Here is a 22,361-nt window from a genome sequence, read left to right on the forward strand (position 1 = left end):
AATATGCTTGATCTCTGTATTCAAGAATGCACTTAAATTACCTGGAAACAGTTTGACTTATTTGAATGTTGATTTTAATCCCCATTAGGTGATATCAGAGTTGTGTTTATTTTAGGGCTAATTTTTTTCCCATGGCTGAAGCAAAATCTAATGAGTACTCTATAGTACTCTACAGATGCCCATGAGTTGGTTTTCCACTCTGGGTAATGAAAACTAGAACTACCCCTGGTCCTGTGTGTTAGCATTGGAGATTTCCCCCCATAATCCTTTCCTGTGGTTCTTTGTCAGACTTTGGATAGTTTGCTCACATATATGGAATGATCAATACTTAACCGGAGACTCCAGGGAATCATTTGCAAATGCCTATAGCTCTCTCCTCTCTCTCCTTTAGAACTCTGGCCTGAAATCTCTGGCTACCTTGGCCTCCCTGGAATTCCAGCTTGCCTCTTCAAGTCAGAGAGTCCACTAGGCTCTACTTAGGTTCCTCCTTTCTGGATCATTGCCTGGAAATGCTCTTCTGGCAGTAAGCAGGTACAACTAAAGGGCTTACTCCATTTTTTTTCGATTTCTCAGGAATCACTTTCATTGCTTTATGTTTAATGTCTTGAAAATATTTTTTCCCATTTTTGGGGCCTTTTAAAATTGTTTCGGGTGAGAGGGTAAATATAATCCCCTACTGCTCCATCTTGGACATAAGTAGCTCTTTTTTCTTTTTTTTTTGACCACATTCCTCCACTATAAACAAAATTTCCATCCCTTCCTTACTTCTAATATAGTTACATCATTTTGCAGGGGTTAGATCTACATTCAGTATCTACATTACATTAGTTATAAGAATATCCTAGACAACTGAGACACAGTATTTTCTATGATTACTTTCTGTGCTTTGCTCAATAATTTGTTCATAATTCATACTTCTATTTATTTTTGATGTTCTCTCTTTATATACTTAATCAAATACAATTCCAAATTCTCGTAAAACTAGTACAATCTAATTAATACAACTCCAAACTCTATTTCAAGTGGGTAAATGTCTCAACATGTCAAAATATGTTTTATCAATTTAATCTATGTTGAAGCCTTTTCTGACATGCTCCAGTCAGAATTGATTGCTCTCTAAAATCAACTGGCACTTTGAGGGTCTCAGTTAACCATCACTCTAGTGATTCCTTTCTCTCTCCCATGTTGATTTCTTGTTTCAGGGAATTTTTTTTTTTTTTTTTGAGACACAGTGTCACTCCATCACCTAGGCTGGAGTGCAGTCACATGATCTCGGCTCACTGCAGCCTCTGCCTCCTAGGTTCAAGTAATTCTCATGCCTCAGCCTCCCAAGTAACTGGGAATATAGGCGCTCACCACCATGACCAGCTAATTTTGTATTTTTAGCAGAAACAGGATTTTACCATGTTGGCCAGGCTGGTCTCAAACTCCTGTCCTCAAATAAGCCACCCACCTCAGCCTCCCAAAATGTTGGGATTACAGGTGTGAGCCACCACACCCAGCCAGTTTCAGGGATTTTAGATCCTCTTTGTTTCCCCCTGGTGTTGGTAAATTCTACAATTCACCAAAGGGAATATAAAAGGAACATTTTTTTAAATGCATGTCTAAAAATATCATTATTCTACCATCACTGTTAATAGAAACTATTGCTGGTACAGAATTCTAGGTTGGAAATGATAGTTTCTCAGAAATATGAAGTTACTGTTTTCCAGATACCAGTATTGCTCCTCACATCAAAATGAAAGTTGAAGAAAAGGATCTTTTAAAGTTTCGTTCACTGTCTGACACATAGTAGGAGCTCAATAAATACTTGCAGAATAAATCAATGTTGAGAAGTCATTCTAACTCATTATATAAAATCTGGTTTCTCTTTCTGGAAGATTTTAGGGTTTTTTTAATCGTTAAGTTTCTGAAAATTCATGAAATGTACTTGTAAAACCATCAGCTCTCCTGAGACTCGTTTATTATCATGAGAACAGCATGGGGAAAACCTCCCCCACAATCCAATCACCTCCACCTGGTCCCGCCCTTGACACTTGGGGATTATTACAATTCAAGGTGAGATTTGGGTGGGGACACAGAACCAAACCATACCAGGATTGTAAAGTACATATTTAGAGAAATTATCCAAAGATGATGTGCATATAAGAGAAATAGAGAAACAAAACTTTAAGAGAGGACAGGAAACTAAAATGATACTAATACAAAATGAATACAATAAATGACATGGAGAGCGCTGTCCACTACTATGTAGTTGTAGTTTTTGGGTGGTAGTGTGGGGGACTGAAGTCCCCTGGTGAGTGGCTCTGATTACTCTAACTCGATATAGCAATCCCATGTCAATGTCAGTGACTGATTGAGGCATCCAGTGCACAGAATTTCTCTGGCCGCTGGTTGTGATTCAAAACCAGGCTCATGAGATATAAAAAAATAGTTTGCTAGATCTTCTAAGGAAACTTTATGATCTTAAGAGAAAACTACAGAAAAATACAGCTTCTATGACTTCCTTTGAACACTGGCATGTATGAATGTGAGGCCAAGAAATTCTGCAGGCTTAATGGCTAAGGTGTGAGATAAAGAAAAAAAATCAAAAAATTATGTTATCTTATTACCAGTCTGGGGATGAAGCTATCCCATGAAAGAGAATAGCACTGTGAGAATCACAAAGAAAGAGAGCAGTGGCTACTGAATAAAGCTTGTCTTAAGGCTTGCCTGCTTGAGACCTGCAGGCAAGTGAGCATACAAATTTATTTATTGTTTAAAACAGTTTGAGGTAGAATTTCTATTGCTTGCAGTTGAAATCATTGATATAATAATGGGGACTTATTTAGTTACTAATACAGATATCTAATTGAATGATGGCTGGGTCTCAACGGTAGCAAAAAAGAGGGAAATTACACTGATTTTCATTGAAAGATACATAAAATACATTTAAAGGATTCTATACAACCTAGGAGACAACACTTTTTGTTTGTTTGTTTGTTTTTGGTTGTTTTGTTTTTGTTTTTCTGAGACAGAGTCTTATCACCCAAGTTGGAGTGCAGTGGTGTAATCAGAGCTCACTGTAGCACTGACCTCCCAGGCTCAAGTGATCCTCCCATATCACCCTCTGGAATAACTGGGACCGCAGGCACACACCACCACACCCAGGTAATTTTTTTGTTTTTCTTTTTTGTGGAGATGGGGTCTCGCTACATTGCCTAGGCTGGCCTTGGACTCCTGGGCTCAAACAACCTTCCCTCCTAAAGTGCTGGGATTATAGGTGTGAGCCACCGCACCTGGCTAAGGCAATGCTTTCAACAACAGCAAATGCAGAAACACATCTCTACAAATGCAAAAGAATTTTTTATGTCTTCCTTTTGTTTATAAACTCAAAAATCATTTCAGGCAGAGAATTCAATCTTAACTCTGTAAGTTGAATTCAGCTATGTTATCTACAACAGTGTTTCCTAATGTAAATTTACTGGCTTTTTGAGCAGAATAATTCTCCAGTGTGGGACTGTCTCATGTACTGCACGTTTAAACCCAGCACTAAATGACTGTCCCTACCCCTGGTTATCGTGACAATGAAAACTGTACCTCATTCACTTACCCTAAGGTAGTGCTACCAGCCCCAGTTGAAAAATCACTAATGTAGGGGAACAGATTCATAGTATATACTATGAGATTTTCTCCTTTCAATATCATTTAAAAAATCACAAAGTCTAAGACCTTTATATTATCAGAAAACATAACAAAAAGGAATAATAATGAGGCAATAAGGTATCAGGAAGAATAAGAAGATAAGGAAACAGAGTCTCAGCATAGTCACATAGCATTCATATGGTTAAATAAAATATTTTTGTGAGCATATTCACTAAGTTTATTTTTTAAATAAGTGCACATGAAATGGTTCCAAATCACATGCATGCAACATGGCAGACAGGTTAGAAGACACAATACTTTATGTGGTGACATTTTATAGGCCTACTAAGAGAGAGAGAAAGAAAATATATTGGCATATTTCTGTTTTTAATCATTAAGGTCTGTTGAACTAACTATAACCAGGAGAAAAGAAATATTATCAAGGTATTTATCTTTTACTCTGTAAATGTTTGAAATGTTTCTTAGTATTGGTGGCTTTTTTTTTTTTTTTTTTAGACAAGGTCTCATGCTCTCGTCCAGGCTGGTGTGCAGTGGTGTGATCACAGCTCACTGCAGCCTCAACCTCCCCAGAATCAGGTGATCCTCCCACCTCTGCCTTCTGAGCAGCTGAGACTATAGACACGCACCACCACGTCTGGCTGGTTAAGTTTTGTGTTTTTTATAGAGATGGGGTTTCACCATTTTGCCCTGTCTGGTCTTGAACTCCTGGTCTCAAGTGATCCACCCCACAAGGCTTCCCAAAGTGTTGGGATTACAGGCATGAGCCTCTGTTACTGGCTGATAGCTAAGTTTTTGAGCAAGGAATGGTGCTAGGTGCTGTGACCTGTGTTTTCACAGAATGTGAATAAAAAGATAACTAATGACTTTAAAGCTAAGTGGGTTATAAGTGACAAGAAAATAGTACAGACAATAAATGCTCAAAGAATTCAGAATACTCTTTGCTGGAATAATTGAGAAAGGCTCCACTGTGGAGGTGAGACTTGAGGGCTCCTTATCTGGTAACACAGAGAGCAGGAGAAACAGTCACCAGAGCTGGGGGAAGAGACTATGCAAGAATGAGAAATGCAAAAGGCAAGTAAGAGGTGCAATGGATATTGTAGGAGGAATGGCTAACCTAAATGAGTACGGGAGACTGAATGATACACTAAGAAGCAGACCACAGACTGAAGAGTGTGGACCTTCCCCTGCAGGCAATGGAGGGCTACTGATGATCTTGAGCACTAGCAGAATGATACAAAAAACAATTTGTGGGGGAAGTAAGGGTTGAGTGAAATATGAAAAGAAATATTTATATTAATGAATAAAATATATATACCTGAAATGGCTTATCTGATTTTCTAAAAGGGAAGAGAGTCTCTCTTTTATCTCCTCAAATCTTTCTTTTTCTTCCACTGAAACAGTCCCAATTCCATCAGGTCTGAAAAAAAAAAATCAGAATCAATAATTTATATTGATTTAGCATTTACTTTTATATGTTTAATACATTTATATATATATATATTAAAATCCAAGGAAAAGTTCACTGTATACATATTAATTGTGTTTACAGTGGAAACTTACTGGATATATTTGCAGCCATTTGTTTTATATTTTGACCCAGAATGAATGGAATGGAATTATTCTCTTTTAGACAGGCTTCAAGGTAAAAGATTACAATAAATATTTTCCAGATCTACCAAAACAATGACTAGTCCTTGAAAATGGTAGTGAAAAGTGTTTTATAGTAGTACCAAACATTTGACCAACTAAGTGAAATCCCCTGAATGAAGATATTATTAAAAAATAATGAATGTAAGGTAAAATGTCTTAACTGCTTCTCTTCCAAATAATAATTCAGCTAACACAGAACTGGAGATTTAATTGTTGTAGGAAACATAGAAATTTTGGATATATGTAGAAGTTCACAGCCCTTTTTGTTTGCTTAAATATATAGGCATATGAATAAAAATAAATATTAGAATTAAAATATACAGGGAAGAAAGAAAGCTATGTTTCTTTTCAAGATTTTTGTGTTTAAATATTCCTGTGAAATCAACGTGAGTTCCATCAGAATTTTACAAAGTAGCTATGAAGACTGAAAAAAAATCTTATTTTACTAAGATTAGGATTAAAAATGTAAAATATATCAAATAACAGAAATTTATAATTTATTCTGTATCAATTTAGGTATCCGGCTGTACAGCAATCATCTAAAATCTTGAACATAGAAATCTTAACTGTCTTGTTAATGCAGAGAAAAAAAAGTATGAATCTCATATTCACTTCAAAACCTGTTTATATATTTTAACAACAAAATAAGCCTTTTGCACTTGATAATTAACACCAATCATTTCCTACCTTATTAGTTTGTTTATTTATTTGTTTATTTATTTACTGAGACAGAGTTTTACTCTTGTTGCCCAGGTTGCAGTGCAATGGCATGATCTTGGCTCACTGCAACCTCCGCCTCCTGGGTTCAAGCAATTCTCCTGCCTCAGCCTCCCCAGTAGCTGGGATTACAGGCACCTGCCATCATGCTTGGGTAATTTTTGTATTTTTAGTAGAGACAGGGTTTCACACGGTTGGTCAGGCTGGTCTCGAACTCCTGACCTCAAGTGATATGCCCGCCTTGGCCTCCCAAAGTGCTGGGATTACAGGTATGAGCCACCGTGCCCAGCTTAGCTTATTTCTCTAAAGATTATATTTTAATTCCCAAAGACTTGTGCATTTATCATTCCAATGTACTAATTGTAATGGTTACATATAAAATAGGTAGAAACAGAAATTATTGAAAACAAAGAAAAATGAATGCTTAAAATAACTTTCCTAACAAGATTTTTATTTGTTCCTTTGTATATATACATATAATCATATGTATGTGTGTGTATATACATGTTTGATGCTTGTTAACTAGTCAATGAGGATGAAAGCAATTAATTTTAAACTTATCCCTGAATTATACTGACATAATGACCTTTCAGTCAAATCAAAGTATCATTTAAGTACGAGAATTTTTTTCCACTATAGAGTATGTAATTTTTACTTCAGAGACTCACATGCTGCTGGAATTTATGCTTTGAAAACATTTCTTACAATATTTTATTCCTAAATAGGGAAACATTAATTTCATATGCAGAATAATAAATCAATCACATTTATTCCATCTGAATTCATTTTGAATGTTAACTGTGGAAAAATTAATGGCCAAATATTAGTCTTTCAAGTATTTTTAGGAAGGAGAAAAAGTCTAATGCATAAATTACAAAGCAGTGAACTATGAGTGAATCCTAATGTTTTACATTTATTTAATAATGGATTTTTCACATATTACTTTAGAATCAATTCCCGTTGAGCAAATGTTAATACAAAACACAAACTTTAACCTATGAATAATTATGCATTGACAATGATCACAAAAGTTCAACTGGGAAATTCTGCATAAATCATTAATTGGGAATTTGGGTATTCAGACAAAAACTACACCTAAATTACATTATTATGTAGACAACAATAAAAACTCATACCATAATGTTACAGGTGATTATTTCACTGAATATGCCTGTGCAAATTGATAAAAAGAGCAAATAACTTATCTTTATTATTCTGCTGATTTAACATAATCTTTTGGCTTAGCTACCTGACAGGCGCTACATGGTTAAATATGAGTAAACGTTTCTATTTGGTTCAACTGTCAAATGAGATAGTCATCCACGGTGATAGTGTAAGTTGTCCCATCATATTAGACTTCACTATGGTGCACTGTCTGCTTGACAGAATGGAGCCAGGGGGTCAGGTGATGACAAGTGAGAAAGGTAAGTCAGGGGAAGCTCACTTGTGTCAACCTTCACTAAGAAAAGAATGTTATATAGAGCGAAGGACCACCATTTTACTGAGTTTATCACTAAATTAGGTGCAAATCTGACAGGTTAAATTCCACGTTTAGCAATTTGGACTTGCCTTTGTTTACACATCCTTTATTTTAGTATACATACAAGATTAAGTACTGAATATTAGGAATATGAAACAGCCTTCTATATCTAAATTATTGGTAATAAATGGCAACTTTGCAGTAGTCAACTCTAAAGGCAACATTTCCTCCTACAATAATTCTTCCCGATAAATGCGAGTACTTTCCATATCATCAACATCTTGTCATTGTAATTATTAAAACAAACATAACGATGAGCACTTACAGAATTTTAAATGCATGTCTGGTATTTTGTACTGGCTATTTTATGTGTAGAATAACACATAAAGCCCACAGCAATCCTGTCTCCTTTCCAAAAGAGAAGGCTGCTGAGGCTCAGGGAGGTTAGGTTAATTCTCCAAGGTCACACCGCTGAGAAATGCAGGAGCCTGGACTTGAACCTAGGTCTCTTGCCCTCCAAAGACAATGCTCTTATCCTTCCTCTCTTTCTGCTATATTTTGACAGAAAATAATAAGGAGCAATAGAAAACTAATTAAACCATGAAAATTACATTTGAAAAGCAATAATGGACTATTTTGAATATCCTCACATTAGACATTTTCTATCTGACTTGTCAAAGGTAGAGACCTTAAAAACCAATGACATTGAAAATATAATGCTTACCACTGAATCAGCAAGTCAGTTAAAGAAGACCCTAAGAAAGGAAGTACTAAACCTTGTTCTTTCACACATTCTAAAGTATGTTTTTACAAAAGCCTTGAGAGAAATTTAAACCAGTTATATTTTATGAATGTTTGTTTAGTAGACTAAGAGTATTCGAGATTTAAAAATTATCGTTCATATAAGCTCAGTTTATAATTTCATTCCTGCCAGCTCTACCTTCAAAACACACCCAGAACCTGACCTTCCTTCACCATATCCACCACCGATCCACTGACCCCAGCCACCATCAGCTTATCCCTGAGTATGTAGGCAGCCTCTTGGTCTTTCTCCTCCAGCGCTTTCTTTGTCAGAGAACTGGCCACACGCTACTCTGAGCCTCTTCAAGCATGAGTCATTTTTACAGTACTCCTTGACTCAAATGTTGTAATGGTAGCACACAAGGTAAAAGTCAAAGCCTTTATAATGGTCTATGAGCTCCACTTCCCACAATCTGACCTCATCTACCCCCTCACTTGCCCTGTTCCTCTCCACTCAAGCCATGCTGGCCTCCTAGCTAGCTAGTCTTTAAACACAGGAAGCAAGCTCCAGCATCAAGGCCTTTGCAAGTGCTGCTGCTTCTGCCTGAGAGCGCTTTCTCTACGTGTACACAAAATCATATATGCACACATGCACACCTGGCTTGCTTGTTCACTTTCTTCTGGTATCTACTTACATGACTCGAGATTAGTGAGGTTATCTCCAACCATCCTATATGAAGGTGTGTTTTCCATTCCCATAGACCTTTTTCTCAATATGTTTTATTGATGGCCACTGTACATATGGCTGCCACCTAACATGATACATTTAGCTATTTGGTTACTGTCTGCTTCCTTTGTGATGTATCTCTAGTGCCAGAATACCAGCTGGCATATTATTGATATTTAACACATATATGCTGAGGAAATGAATGAGTGATAAATGCAATATAAAAATATTACTTAACATGATAAGAATTCATGAATTAGTAATATGACAAATTATTATTACTACTTATTAGAACAGGGTATAAATTATTGGAACATTTTTATTTTATTTTTTTATTTTTGAGATGGAGTTTCCCTCTGTTACCCAGGCTGGAGTGCAGTGGCACAATTTCAGCTCACTGCAACCTCTGCCTCTCAGGTTCAAGCGATTCTCCTGCCTCAGCCTCCCAAGTAGTTGGGATTGCAGGTGCACGCCACTGCGCCTGGCTAATTTTGTATATTTTTAGTAGAGATGAGGTTTCAAGTTGGCCAGGCTGGTCTTGAACTCCTGGCCTCAGGTGATCCACCCCCCTCAGCCTCCCAAAGTGCTGGGATTTCAGGGGAGAGCCACCGTGCTCAGCTTGTAACATTTTTATTATGTGATAGTTGCTAAAATAGAACATTTTGTGAAAAGCAAACAGAAGTGGGAACTGTAGTTAAGTACACCGGGTAAAAAGATCTCTAATTAAAGTTAGTATGTATTTACACTTAGCAGAAAATCTTCGGTGTTTAATTCTACTTCAATTAATAGTAAAATAGGCCGGGCGCGGTGGCTCAAGCCTGTAATCCCAGCACTTTGGGAGGCCGAGGCGGGCGGATCACGAGGTCAGGAGATCGAGACCATCCTGACTAACGCGGTGAAACCCCGTCTCTACTAAAAAATACAAAAAAATTAGCCGGGCGAGGTGGCGGGCGCCTGTAGTCCTAGCTACTTGGGAGGCTGAGGCAGGAGAATGGCATAAACCCGGGAGGTGGAGCTTGCAGAGAGCTGAGATCCGGCCACAGCACTCAAGTCTGGGCGACAGAGCCAGACCCCGTCTCAAAAAAAAAAAAAAAAAAAAAAAAGTAAAATAATTTACTTTAAATCTTAAGAATAGAATTTTTCTCCTTAGATATAAGTAAACATAATCATGCCGCTTTGACATTGATAGTCTGTTAAAATGTGGTTATTTAAAATTGTAACATAAAATACAAATTTTCTCATTCGAATGTTAAGTGGGACTTAAGTCTATGATGATAATTAAATATTAAAGTGGTTCTGATGAGAAGAAAGGGTAGTCTTATGTATAAAGATTTACTATTCTCATTTTTTTCTGGGGCCTGTAATTATTGAAGTTACATGATTTCAATAAAAATAGGGTGCTCTGTGAAAAAGGCTTAAGATATGAACAAATTATAAAACACAGATGAAAATAGATATACTTCTTTGAATTACAAATAAAGTCAAACAAGTTATGACATAAAACTTCTATCTGGTCTTAAACAATAAGCAACTGGACACCAAATGCAGTTATGTGCTAATTTACCTCAAAGATTCTTAAAAAACAGAATTTGTACAACAGAACCTTCTGCCACTGAGGCCTGATCTTAACATATGCCTGTGGGTCGCGCATTCTGTTTTCATCCCCCTGCAAGCTGCATACAAATGTGTGCACACAAACACAGACAATACTTTTTGAAAGGCAGATTCATCTAAAAAATAGTTGATAAGGCCTCTATATACATACTTACTTAAATTTCTCCATGAACTAAGCAATTTTGTAACTTGTGCTATCCGTCAATCTGGCAGATTACTGCATTCTAAAACAAATGCAAAAACTCTTTTATATGTATGGAACATCCTGATTATCAATTCCTCCTGTTACAAGTGTGACATGAGCTCCACATTGAAAAAGATATTTTTAAAGGAAAAGTCAGGAATGAGAGGAGTAAACAGCATTACTCATCCTAATCCATTTTCTATTATTTCTGATGGTTTCTGCGGTAAAACAAATTAAAAATTTAGTTTCTATAAAGGTAAAGAACAACTACACTATAGGGTAAGAAATATCTAAGAAAAAGGGTACAAAACTGGGCAGTAGAATCAGGCATTTGAGCAGAAGAGAATATATCAATGAGGAAATCTGCTTAAATATTCAGATCTGCGCAAACTTAGTGCTTTACTTCCCTTGTTCGAACAGTCTGTATTCACACATTTTATAGTTCTCTTTTCCAGTATAATAAAAAATTTCAGAGATTTGTAACACCAATAAAAACTAATTTTTTTTTTTTTTTTTTTTTTTGAGACGGAGTCTGGGTCTGTCGCCCAGGCTGGAGTGCAGTGGCCGGATCTCAGTTCACTGCAAGCTCCGCCTCCCGGGTTTACGCCATTCTCCTGCCTCAGCCTCCCTAGTAGCTGGGACTACAGGCGCCCGCCAGCTCGCCCGGCTAGTTTTTTTGTATTGTTTAGTAGAGACGGGGTTTCACCGTATTAGGCAGGATGGTCTCGATCTCCTGACCTTGTGATCCGCCCGTCTCGGCCTCCCAAAGTTCTGGGATTACAGGCTTGAGCCACCGCGCCCGGCAAAAACTAATTTTGACGTGTTTAATATCCATTCCTTTGGAGTAAATTTGAGTAAAGATGAATTAATGGCTTTCAACATTTTCCAAAACACATTGTAAGGAACAATGACTCTCAGGGATGCCCAAATATTTTGTAAACAATGCAAATTACACAACCCTTTTGGAGGTTCACAGGACAATCACAGCACATGAAGGGGTCTGAGAAGCCTGATAGTAAAGAAATCTGTTTAACTTTGTTTAAATAGCACTTCCAAAATTGTGTAGTCATATCTGCCCACATTCCTACTTAAAATTCATTATTTAGTGCTGATGAGCATCCATTCTATTACTTAACGAAAACTATACCATCTTCTAGAGTTACTTTGTTCAATCACTTTTATCACCTGGACAGCTTCTAGATATGTGAGGGATAAATGTGTTTATAATCCCCAGGCTTTATAATCTCTAGGACTCTGCATATTGCCTAGTGCTTAGCAAGCTTATGGGTTGAATAAAGACACCAGGGTTAACACTGTATAGCGAAGTATGGTTAAATTAATGAGACATTAAATTAAATTAATTTGGTTAAATTTATTTTAAATGTTCCCCCACCCCATCTCCAACTCATCAGGTAAGTTTGTCCTGGAAATCTGGTGGTTTGTTGTAAAAGATTATTTCACAAGCAATGCGTGAGCAAATGACAAAGTTCATGGTGCTTTTGAGTTTCTTATAGGCTTCTTTTCACCTGCCTCTGCTATGAGGAATGCATGATATCTTAGCTTCCTCTAGGGAAAGTGAGAAGGGGAGAGATACCTAGAGGGTGGTATTTCTGAATTGTCAATTCTGCCTGCAGCACAGCAGGTAAAAGTCACTTTGCACTTCGTGTATTTCCCACCAATATCCATTTGTGAACAGAATGGAAAGGAGAGGATGTCACAGCACGAAAATAAGAAATGACGAAAGATGATGAGGAAGAAAACAACAATCCCTTCTTTTTTGTTTCCTAACCTATACTACCTCCTATTTTTTGAATCAAATGATGTATCATTTGGATGGTCACATATTACACACTCAGTGCCCTTTTACTTCCCCTCTAATTTTAAATATCCAGAAGAAGAAATTGTGTCTTTATATAATCATTGAAATATAAGAAACAGATTTTCTATGAGAAAAATATTTTAAAGGATGAGATTCTGAAATATGTTCTTATCTTTTTACAAACACTCCTTCCTTCCTTGTCTGGATTTTGCACTGCATTCTAATTTCCTTGGATGTTTATTTACAAAAGGCTAGATACCACTACGGTGAAAGCAATCATCTGACTCTATGAAGATCTAAGATCGTATTACTTCGTTTTTGTGTTAGGGTGGTGATGAATAGACCAAGGACCAAAACGTGCTTGATAACTGGCCTCTCCTGGGACCAAACAAACGAATAAGAAAACTTTCTTGGACTATTCCAAACTGAAATCACTGCTATACATAATTCTAGAATTCAAGAGAAAGAAATACCAAGAGCAATTTAAAATAAAAGTAAAGAGAATTAAGGTTGGTATAGAGGTTCTCTGATATAAATATCACCCTCTGCCCTATACCTAATATTTTTTAAAAACAACATACATTGTAACTAAAGGACTTCATATGTATCATACTGTGAGAAGAGAAATTTGGAGAAATAAAGACCAAAATGAAAATTTCTTATAAATATGCCAACCAGAAATAACTGAAATATTATTTTGTAAATATAATTTATTTCTCTAAATATAGATGAATTATACATTCTGATTCATAATTTGATTGTTTTAATGAATGGTAAACTTTAAAAATAAAATTTAAAAATTCTAATTTATAATGAAATAATTATATTTCAATATACAGATGTGCCATAATTTACTAGTCCAATTATCCATTATTTAGAAATGTAGGCATTTTTCTTCCATTTTTTGCTATCATAGATAGTGCTTCAATATTTAATTAATCTTATAATATACATGTTTAACCCATATCCAAATGTTTTCTTAGGATAAATTCCTAAAGGTATATTGCTAGCTTAAATGCATATTTTCAGGTATTCGATACATATTGCAAAGTTGGTTTTTTAGAAAGCACTTATCAGCTTACACTCTGGCCTGCAGTGCATGAAATTATTAATTTCCCTGCAACCTCACCAACTGTAGTGTTTATCATTCGTTACAATCATTTTCAATTTTATACACTAAAAGGGGATCTGATTTAATATATTAATTTCTATGATGGAAAATGATGCTATCTTGCTGGTTATGTACGACCTTTATCATGTGCCATAAAAATAATTGCAGTTGATTAATTTAAAAACATTTATTTTTAAACTTACTTAAGAAGGTGCATAATATATCACCTACAAAATTTGTAAACAGATGGCCCAATGTCATTCACTTATTTACTCAATCAATATTTATGGACCACTTGGTCAGGTCATGGGATACAATGTAAGCACAACAGAAATGGTTTCTGCCCCAGTAGAGTTTATAGTGGGAAAATGTATACAAAATAAAAATTAGACAATAGGTATACAATTACATTTAAGAAGGGCAAAAGTATAAAGATCTGATCTAGTTTGGAGTGTCGGAGAAGGATTCAGTTTAGAAATGATATTTAACCTGAAATGTGATGAATGAGCAGCAGTTATTTAGGTGAAACCTGAAGCAGAAGGCAGTTTGAGGAGGGGCCCAGGATGTTCTCCATAAAGATGTCCAAATAATGTTTTAAATGCAAATTTTTCATGTGACTTCTGCTTCCAGTATGGTGGACTAACTTGATACTCCCCAAATCCTTATTCACTACGAAACACCTAAGTACTGCATAAGCCACAACAATTATATGTTAAATGTTGTCTAGCTCTTACAATAAAGTAAAATAATTCTCCCAAGGGTGGGATAACAAAATAAATGAATCTGATGAAAGCAGAGAAGGGGCAAATATGAATAACATGGCTGCCTTGGTGGTAAATATCAATACTGAGAAAGCTTTACAGCTGTGTCCAAGGGAATGGATCACTGGGTCATAGACCTAATTTGGAACTGCTAAGCCTGAGATGCCTGCATAAAAATAGGACCCTCGAATGGGTGACAGTATCAGTGAATGGACAGTGCACTCCCTAACATCAAGGAAGAACACGAACAAGTCCTCTTTAGAGGGAAGCATTCTGAGCCCAGGCCTGATAAGAATTCCCACAGATTAATCTCAAGTATAAATGATTATTACAAAAAAAGTGCTAGTTGCATTAAAAAAAAATAAACAAGTGACCATGGCAAAAATGTCACCAGAAACAATAGAAAATTCAGTTATTTGAAAGACAATATGAAATAATTATAAAAGATCTAAGGAAACAAAAAATGGAATCAAACCAAGAAAGGAAAAAGAGATATTCAGAAGTAATCAAGCAGAGCTCAAAAAGAATCAGAATTTCCAGGACTAAAGAATTTGTTAATTGAAATTAACAAAGCAGTAAGTGAGTGAAACAGTAGATGTCGCAGCTGAAGAGAGAACTGAAGTAAAGGTTAGCAAACTGTGGTCCATCACCTGCTTTTGTCAATATAATATTGTTGGGACAAGCCACACTCATTCATTTATATATTGTCCATGACTGCTTCTGCACAGCAATGGCAGAGTTGTATAGCTGTAACAGAGACTATATGGTCAAAAATAGTTACAAGATTTTGTATAGTTACAAAGCCCAAAATAGTTGCCATGTTTACTGTAGAGCCCTTCACAATATTAGCCAACTCCTCAACTAGAATACAGAATTAAAAACATTACACAGGATGTAGCTGGAAAAATATGTAGATAGAATACATGTTAGAGACATTAAAAGAGATGGAAGATAAAATGCCGAGTACATGGGTAATTGGAGTTTCAAATGAGAAGAAAAAGATTGTAGAAGAGATGTTATTTAAAGAGATAATGCTATTCCAGAACTGATGACAAATATAAATCTTTATATTCCAATCAGGGTAAATAAAAAGAAATGCACACTTATACGATATCATGGCAGGTAGATCAGAAATTCATATACGTCCCAATCACAATAAATTAAAATAAATCCGTACAAAGAAACCGTATACTGTACTCATAAAAGAACAAAACAATCTTTTTAAAAAAATCATCCCCAGGAAAAACAGGAATCATCCTTAAAAGACTAGCATTTGTACTGCCAAGAGCCTTTTTTGTTGTTGTTTTGTTTTGTTTTTTTTTTTTGTTTTTTTTGAGACGGAGTCTCGCTCTGTCGCCCAGGCTGGAGTGCAGTGGCCGGATCTCAGCTCACTGCAAGCTCCGCCTCCCGGGTTTACGCCATTCTCCTGCCTCAGCCTCCCGAGTAGCTGGGACTACAGGCGCCCACCACCTCGCCCAGCTAGGTTTTTGTATTTTTTTAGTAGAGACGGGGTTTCACCGTGTTAGTCAGGATGGTCTCGATCTCCTGACCTCGTGATCTGCCCGTCTCGGCCTCCCAAAGTGCTGGGATTACAGGCTTGAGCCGCCGCGCTCGGCCTTGTTTTGTTTTTTTTAAGATGGAGTCTCGCTCTGTCACCAGGCTGGAGTGTAGTGGCACCATCTCGGCTCACTGCAACCTCTGCCTCCCAGGATCCAGGGATTCTCCTGCCTCAGCCTCCTGAGTAGCTGGGACTACAGGTGCAGGGCACCATGCCTGACTAAATTTTGTATTTTTTAGTAGAGATGGGGTTTCACCATATTGGCCAGGCTGGTCTCAGACTCCTGACCTGGTGATCTGCCTGCCTCGGCCGCCCAAAGTGCTAGGATTACAGGTGTGAGCCACCGCACCCGGCCTGCCAAGAGCCTTCGTAATGACAACAAAGAAAATCAGAAGAAAATGAATATCTTCAAAGTTCTAAGAGAAAATAACCATCAACCTAGCACTGTATAACTAGCAAAACTTTCTTTGAAAAATTAGGATGAAACAAAAGAAATTCCCGATAACAATTCACAGTGTATTGGAGACCATTTATAGGAAAGTCCAAAGAACATTCTTCGGAAAAAAAGGAAAATTGTTTCTAAATCTAAGCAAGTACTGAATACAAAATAATATTTAATTTATAAGTTTTGGAAAAAAAGGATATAACTAAAATACCACACAATTTAAGCATGTAAGCCAGAAAGGGGGCGACTGAAGGGTAATATTCTAAGGACTCTGAACTACCCAGGAGGAGAAATTTGCTGATTAGAGCAAGACTTTAAAATTTCAGCAACATGCCTGGTAATTCTCAAATGCAATTGTTGGAAAATATTAACTGTTAAGAGAAAAAAAATAGAATTAAAGAAAATAACTTCAATTAAACAAAAAGTATACCAATAAAAAGGAAACAAAAATTTTATAGAACATGAGCCAAAAAAGAAAGCCTAAAATAAAATGGTAGAAATGGATTTACTTGCCGGGCGCGGTGGCTCAAGCCTGTAATCCCAGCACTTTGGGAGGCCGAGACGGGTGGATCACGAGGTCAGGAGATCGAGACCATCCTGGCTAACACGGTGAAACCCCGTCTCTACTAAATATACAAAAACTAGCCGGGCGAGGTGGCGGGCGCCTGTAGTCCCAGCTACTCCGGAGGCTGAGGCAGGAGAATGGCATAAACCCGGGAGGTGGAGCTTGCAGTGAGCTGAGATCCGGCCACTGCATTCCAGTCCGGGCGACAGAGCGAGACTCCGCCTCAAAAAAAAAAAAAAAAAAAAAAAGAAATGGATTTACTTTTATTAATATGTGATTTACTTTTATCAATTACATGAGTGTAAGTGGAACAAACTAATTAAAAGACAGAAAAAGTCATATTGAAAAATTAAATCAAAATCTAGTTTACTATTTATAAAACACTAAAATATGGCCGGGCACGATGGCTCATGCCTGTAATCCCAGCACTTTGGGAGGCTGAGGCGGGCGGATCGCCTGAGGTCTGGAGTTCGAGACCAGGCTGACCAACATGGAGAAACCCCGTTTCTACTAAAAATACAAAATTAGCCGGGTGTGGTGGCACATGCCTGTAATCCCAACTACTCCAGAGGATGAGGCAGGATAATGGCTTGAACCTGGGAGGTGGAGGTTGCTGTGAGCCGAGATCGTGCCATTGCATTCCACCCTGGGCAAAAAGAGTGAAACTCTGTCTCAAAAAAGAAAAAAAAAAAAGAAAGAAAAAAAAAAAAAGGCCGGGCGCAGTGGCTCAAGCCTGTAATCCCAGCACTTTGGGAGGCCAAGACGGGCGGATCACGAGGTCAGGAGATCGAGACCATCCTGGCTAACACGGTGAAACCCCATCTCTACTAAAAAATACAAAAAGCTAGCCGGGCGAGGTGGCTGGTGCCTGTAGTCCCAGCTACTCGGGAGACTGAGGCAGGAGAATGGCATAAACCCGGGAGGTGGAGCTTGCAGTGAGCTGAGATCCAGCCACTGTACTCCAGCCCGGGCAACAGAGCGAGACTCCATCTCAAAAAAAAAAAAAAAAAAAAAAGCAGAAAAAATCAAAAACACTAAAATTCAAGAATATAGAAAGGCTAACCATGTAAACAAACATATATCAGACAAATACTTATCAAAAGAAAGCTACATTAATAATCACCTACATATCATGCAAAAATCATTATTAGTTATGATGACCATCACCAAACGATGATAATAATGTCCATCTACCAGGAATATCTAACAATCTTAAGCTTGAATACAGAACAGCCTTGGGCCAGACACAGTGGCTCATACCTGTAATCCCAGCAAGTTGGGAGGCTAAGGAAGATCACTTGAGCCCAGGAATTTGAGACCAACCTGGGTGACAGAATGAGATCTTGTCCTAACAAAAAGCAACCTCTCGAAAACTAGCTTCAAAATATACAAAGTAAAAATTTACAGAAATAGAAAGCAAAAACCACCATGACAGTTGTAGATCACCACCCAACTTGGTCATAACCCCACAGATCAAACAGGCAACAATTAGCAAGACTTTAGAAGATCTTAACCACACAAATCCTGTTTGCACTGCCTAAAGAATGTATACATTTTTTTTTCATGTGACAGAAAACATTTATAATATTTGACACATATTTGGCCACAAAGGAAATCTCAACACGTTATAAAGAACTGGTATCATACAGATCACATTCTCTGATCACAAAGGAATTAGGTAAGAAATCAGTTCTCAAGAAAAAAACCAAAAATGTTTCATATTCTTAGATTTTTTTTTTTTTTTTTTTGAGACGGAGTCTCGCTCTGTCTCCCAGGCTGAAGTGTAGTGGCCGCGATCTCGGCTCAGCGCAAGCTCTGCCTCCTGGGTTCACGCCATTCTCCTGCCTCAGCCTCCTGAGATATTTTAAAACATACTTATAAATAACTTTGTGTCAAAAAATTATGAAAAGTTAAAATTACTTAGAATGAATTTTAATTAAATAGTACATAAGACATTTCTATATGTAGTAAAAACAGAATTTAGTGGGGGAAGTTACAGCCCTAAACTCTTAGAAAAGAAGAAAAGCTGACAAGTAGTGAGTTACACATCTAACATAAGAAGTTAGGAAAGATGGCATAACCTCACTAAGGAAGGGTGGGAGACAAAGCTGCTTTCCTATTAATCTATGGAAAACAGTGTTTTGACTGGAAACTGAAAGGTTATGTAGACAAGTACTATAGCCTAGTTGGCGAATTCCAAAACTGCTTTGCATGAAGATCAGGGGTTGAACAATTTTGTAAATGGATGGTGGAAGTAAGATTTCTCACTGTTGAAAAGATGAGTTAAAGGTAAGGAAGAAAAGCATGCTGAAATGAATGTTGATGTCCTAGATTCCAGTTGGAGACGTCAGTATGAACTCATGGATTAGTATACATCATATATCACCTAGCCCTGTCCAACTGAGAGGGCCTGGAAGCCATGATTTTTCCAGCAGAAATAAGCACACATGTCACCTAGATCTTGGTTTCTAAATACCATTCTCTAAAAAACAAACAAACAAACAAATGAACAACAATAACAAAACCAGAGCTCCCTGGAAAACTGATTAATTCTTGGGCTAGAGTAGGGAAAATAAAAGATGAGCTTACAGCATGTCAGTTTACCAGAAACTAAGAAAGTGCTCAAAGACGAAATGAGTGGGGCATATCAAAGGGAGCCAGTATAAAAGAGCTTTCAATGGCTACAGCAGGAATAATCTGAGCAACAAAGTAATTTAGATATGTTAGATTGAACCCAAGGTATAAAGCAACAGAACATGAATCTATAAGATATAAACAAATGGCTACATAAATAAATAAATTGGAAAGAAGAGACATATATTCCTTATAAAAGAATTCTGAATAATGTATGCCCATAGTTCTCCTTCTAGGAGGTGGGGTTTATTTCCTGTCTCCTCTTCAGTGTGTATTGAAGTTAGCTATTTTCTTCAAAATAGAGTATGAAAAAAATAAAAATGACATCTTTACAATAGGGAAATGTGACAAATACTACCAGCATGTCATGTGGATATTATGTACTCCCTGATAGAATGTGATGAGAAAGGTATTTCATCTCTTTATAAAAACCCATAATCTCAGGCTAATCATGAAAATGTCAGACAAACCCAAATTGAGGGACATTTGATAAAACACTTGACGAGTACTCCTCAAAACTGTCAAGGCCATGAAAAACAAACAGAAAACCCCTAAGAAACTGTTATAGTCATGACAATTAAGTGCAACTTGGTATCCTGAATTGAATCTTGGAGCAGAAAAAAGAACATTAATTTAAAATCTGGTGAAATCTGAATAAGGACTGGTATTCAGTTAATACTAGTGTGCCAATGTTAATTTCTTAGTTTTGACAAATGTATGACAATAACATTAAGGGAAACGGAAATATGCACTCTCTTAGTAACTTTTCTGTAATCTAAAATTATTGTAAAATAAAAAGTATACCTAAAAAAGAAACAATATAGTTCAACAAAGCCAAAAGTTGCTCCTTTGAAAAGACCAATAAACTTGATGGATTAAGAGAAGAAAAGAGAGAGAAGGTAAAAATGAACAATATTACACTGAGGAAGGGAAGAATTATAGACCGAGCAAAAAAATACGAAGAAAACAACTTGAATAACTTAATATCAATACTTTTAATAACTTAAATGAAATCTACCATTTCCCAGAAAATCATAACTTGCCCAAACTGACTCAAGAATAAATAGAAAGCCTGAGAATTTCTGTAGCTACAACATAAACCAGAACAGTTAAAAATCTTTCCACAAATAAATTCCCAAGCCCAGATGGTTTAAAACAGGGGTCCCCAACACCCAGGCTGTGGACTGGTACCAGTACATGGCCTGTTTGGAACTGGGCCACACAGCAGGAGGTGAGTGGCAGGCAAGTGAGTACTGCCTGACTTCCACCTCCTGTCAGATCAGGGTCGGCATTATATTCTCATAGGAACCCGAACCCTATTGTGAACTGTGCAGACAAGTTATGCGCTCCTTATGAGAATCTAAGTAATGCCTGATGATGTGAGGTGAACAGTTTCATCCCCAAACCATCCCCCACCCTACCGCTCTACCCACTCTGTGGAAAAATTGTCTTCTATGAAACTGGTCACTGGTGCCAAAAAGGTTGGGGACCACTGGTTTAAAAGATGAGTTATTGAATGAGATAACTTGGACACAGGGAAGGGAACATCACACACCAGGGCCTATTGTGGGGAGGGGACAGGCTGGAGGGATAGCATTAGGAGATATACCTAATGTAAATGTCAAGTTAATGGGTACAGCACACCAACATGGCACATGTATACATATGTAACAAACCTGCACGTTGTGCACATGTACCCTAGAACTTAAAGTATAATAATAAAAAAAATTAATTTAAAATTAAAAAAAAGATCATTTAAAGAGTTTTAATTGAGGAAATGTTTCATTGTATAATTAGTTCAACCTTCTCAAAATTTAGGTAGCAATGTTTTTGATATAGATGGATTCTTTGTTACCTGCGAACGTTAATATTTATAAAGAGTATATCATGGTAACAATGAGTGAATAGGCTGTAAAGGATCTTCCACAAACTTGCTTACTATCAAGATGTTCAGCAAAACACCCAGGGAGTTTATGTGGAAAATCAGTCCAATTTTTCCTGTCTCTCTTTAGTGAAATTAAGTTTTCTTCATAAAATGCTTAACATGTACCTTACATATTTTTTAGTTTCATCCCGGGCAGTGTTCCAAGTATTATTGCATACCTAAATGCTAAAGGTTCTTACGGTTTTAACAAAGAAAATACTCATATGGTAAGACTTTATTAATTAGGATGACTGGGAAGGAGTCATCTGGGTGTAGTATGCATACATTATCATGTATTTTCAAGCAAGATGAGTTCAGATACTTAAAAGTGCTACCTAGAAGTTTCAATTTCAAGTTTTGATCAACGTTGTTTTGGAATTAACTTTTTAAGGCAGTAGTGTAAGTAGATTATATTGCTTAAGGCTCATTTCATGTTTTAATTATGTTAATATATTTTTGTGAGTCTTACAGAATATTTGGATACAGTTTATTTTCTTAAACAGATAGACGTTGGCCTTAATTATGAGGTAGCATGTGTTAATACCCTTATATTCTTGTTTTCCTTTTTTATTATAAACTTCAGTCTACATTTATTCAAAATAAAACAGACTCTGATTTAGTGATTTATAAAAAACAATAAATAAATAAAAGATGAGTTATTGGTAAACTACAAAAAGCCATTCAAGTCTTATACAGAGCAAGTGGGAAAGCTCCCCAGTTCATTTTATGTGCCTACAATAACCTAGATACCCAATCCTGATAAAACCAGTATGAGAAAGTAAAATA

General features: G+C 36.8%; 1 protein-coding gene across 13 annotated transcripts in view; it reads right to left on the reverse strand.

Moving 5' to 3' along the window:
* The window catches only part of LOC111550202 (calcium-dependent secretion activator 2), a 565,477-nt gene that overhangs the window by 131,238 nt on the left and 411,878 nt on the right, over nucleotides 1–22,361 (reverse strand). For all 13 annotated transcript variants that reach the window (XM_026454331.1, XM_026454332.1, XM_026454330.1 and 10 more), the window contains one exon: nucleotides 4,961–5,062. In XM_026454331.1, the coding sequence (XP_026310116.1) occupies nucleotides 4,961–5,062 (102 nt within the window). The remainder of the gene's footprint in view (nucleotides 1–4,960; nucleotides 5,063–22,361) is intronic.

This window comes from Piliocolobus tephrosceles, unplaced genomic scaffold (assembly GCF_002776525.5).
Source record: "Piliocolobus tephrosceles isolate RC106 unplaced genomic scaffold, ASM277652v3 unscaffolded_40, whole genome shotgun sequence".
In the NCBI taxonomy this organism is placed as follows: Eukaryota; Metazoa; Chordata; class Mammalia; order Primates; family Cercopithecidae; genus Piliocolobus; species Piliocolobus tephrosceles.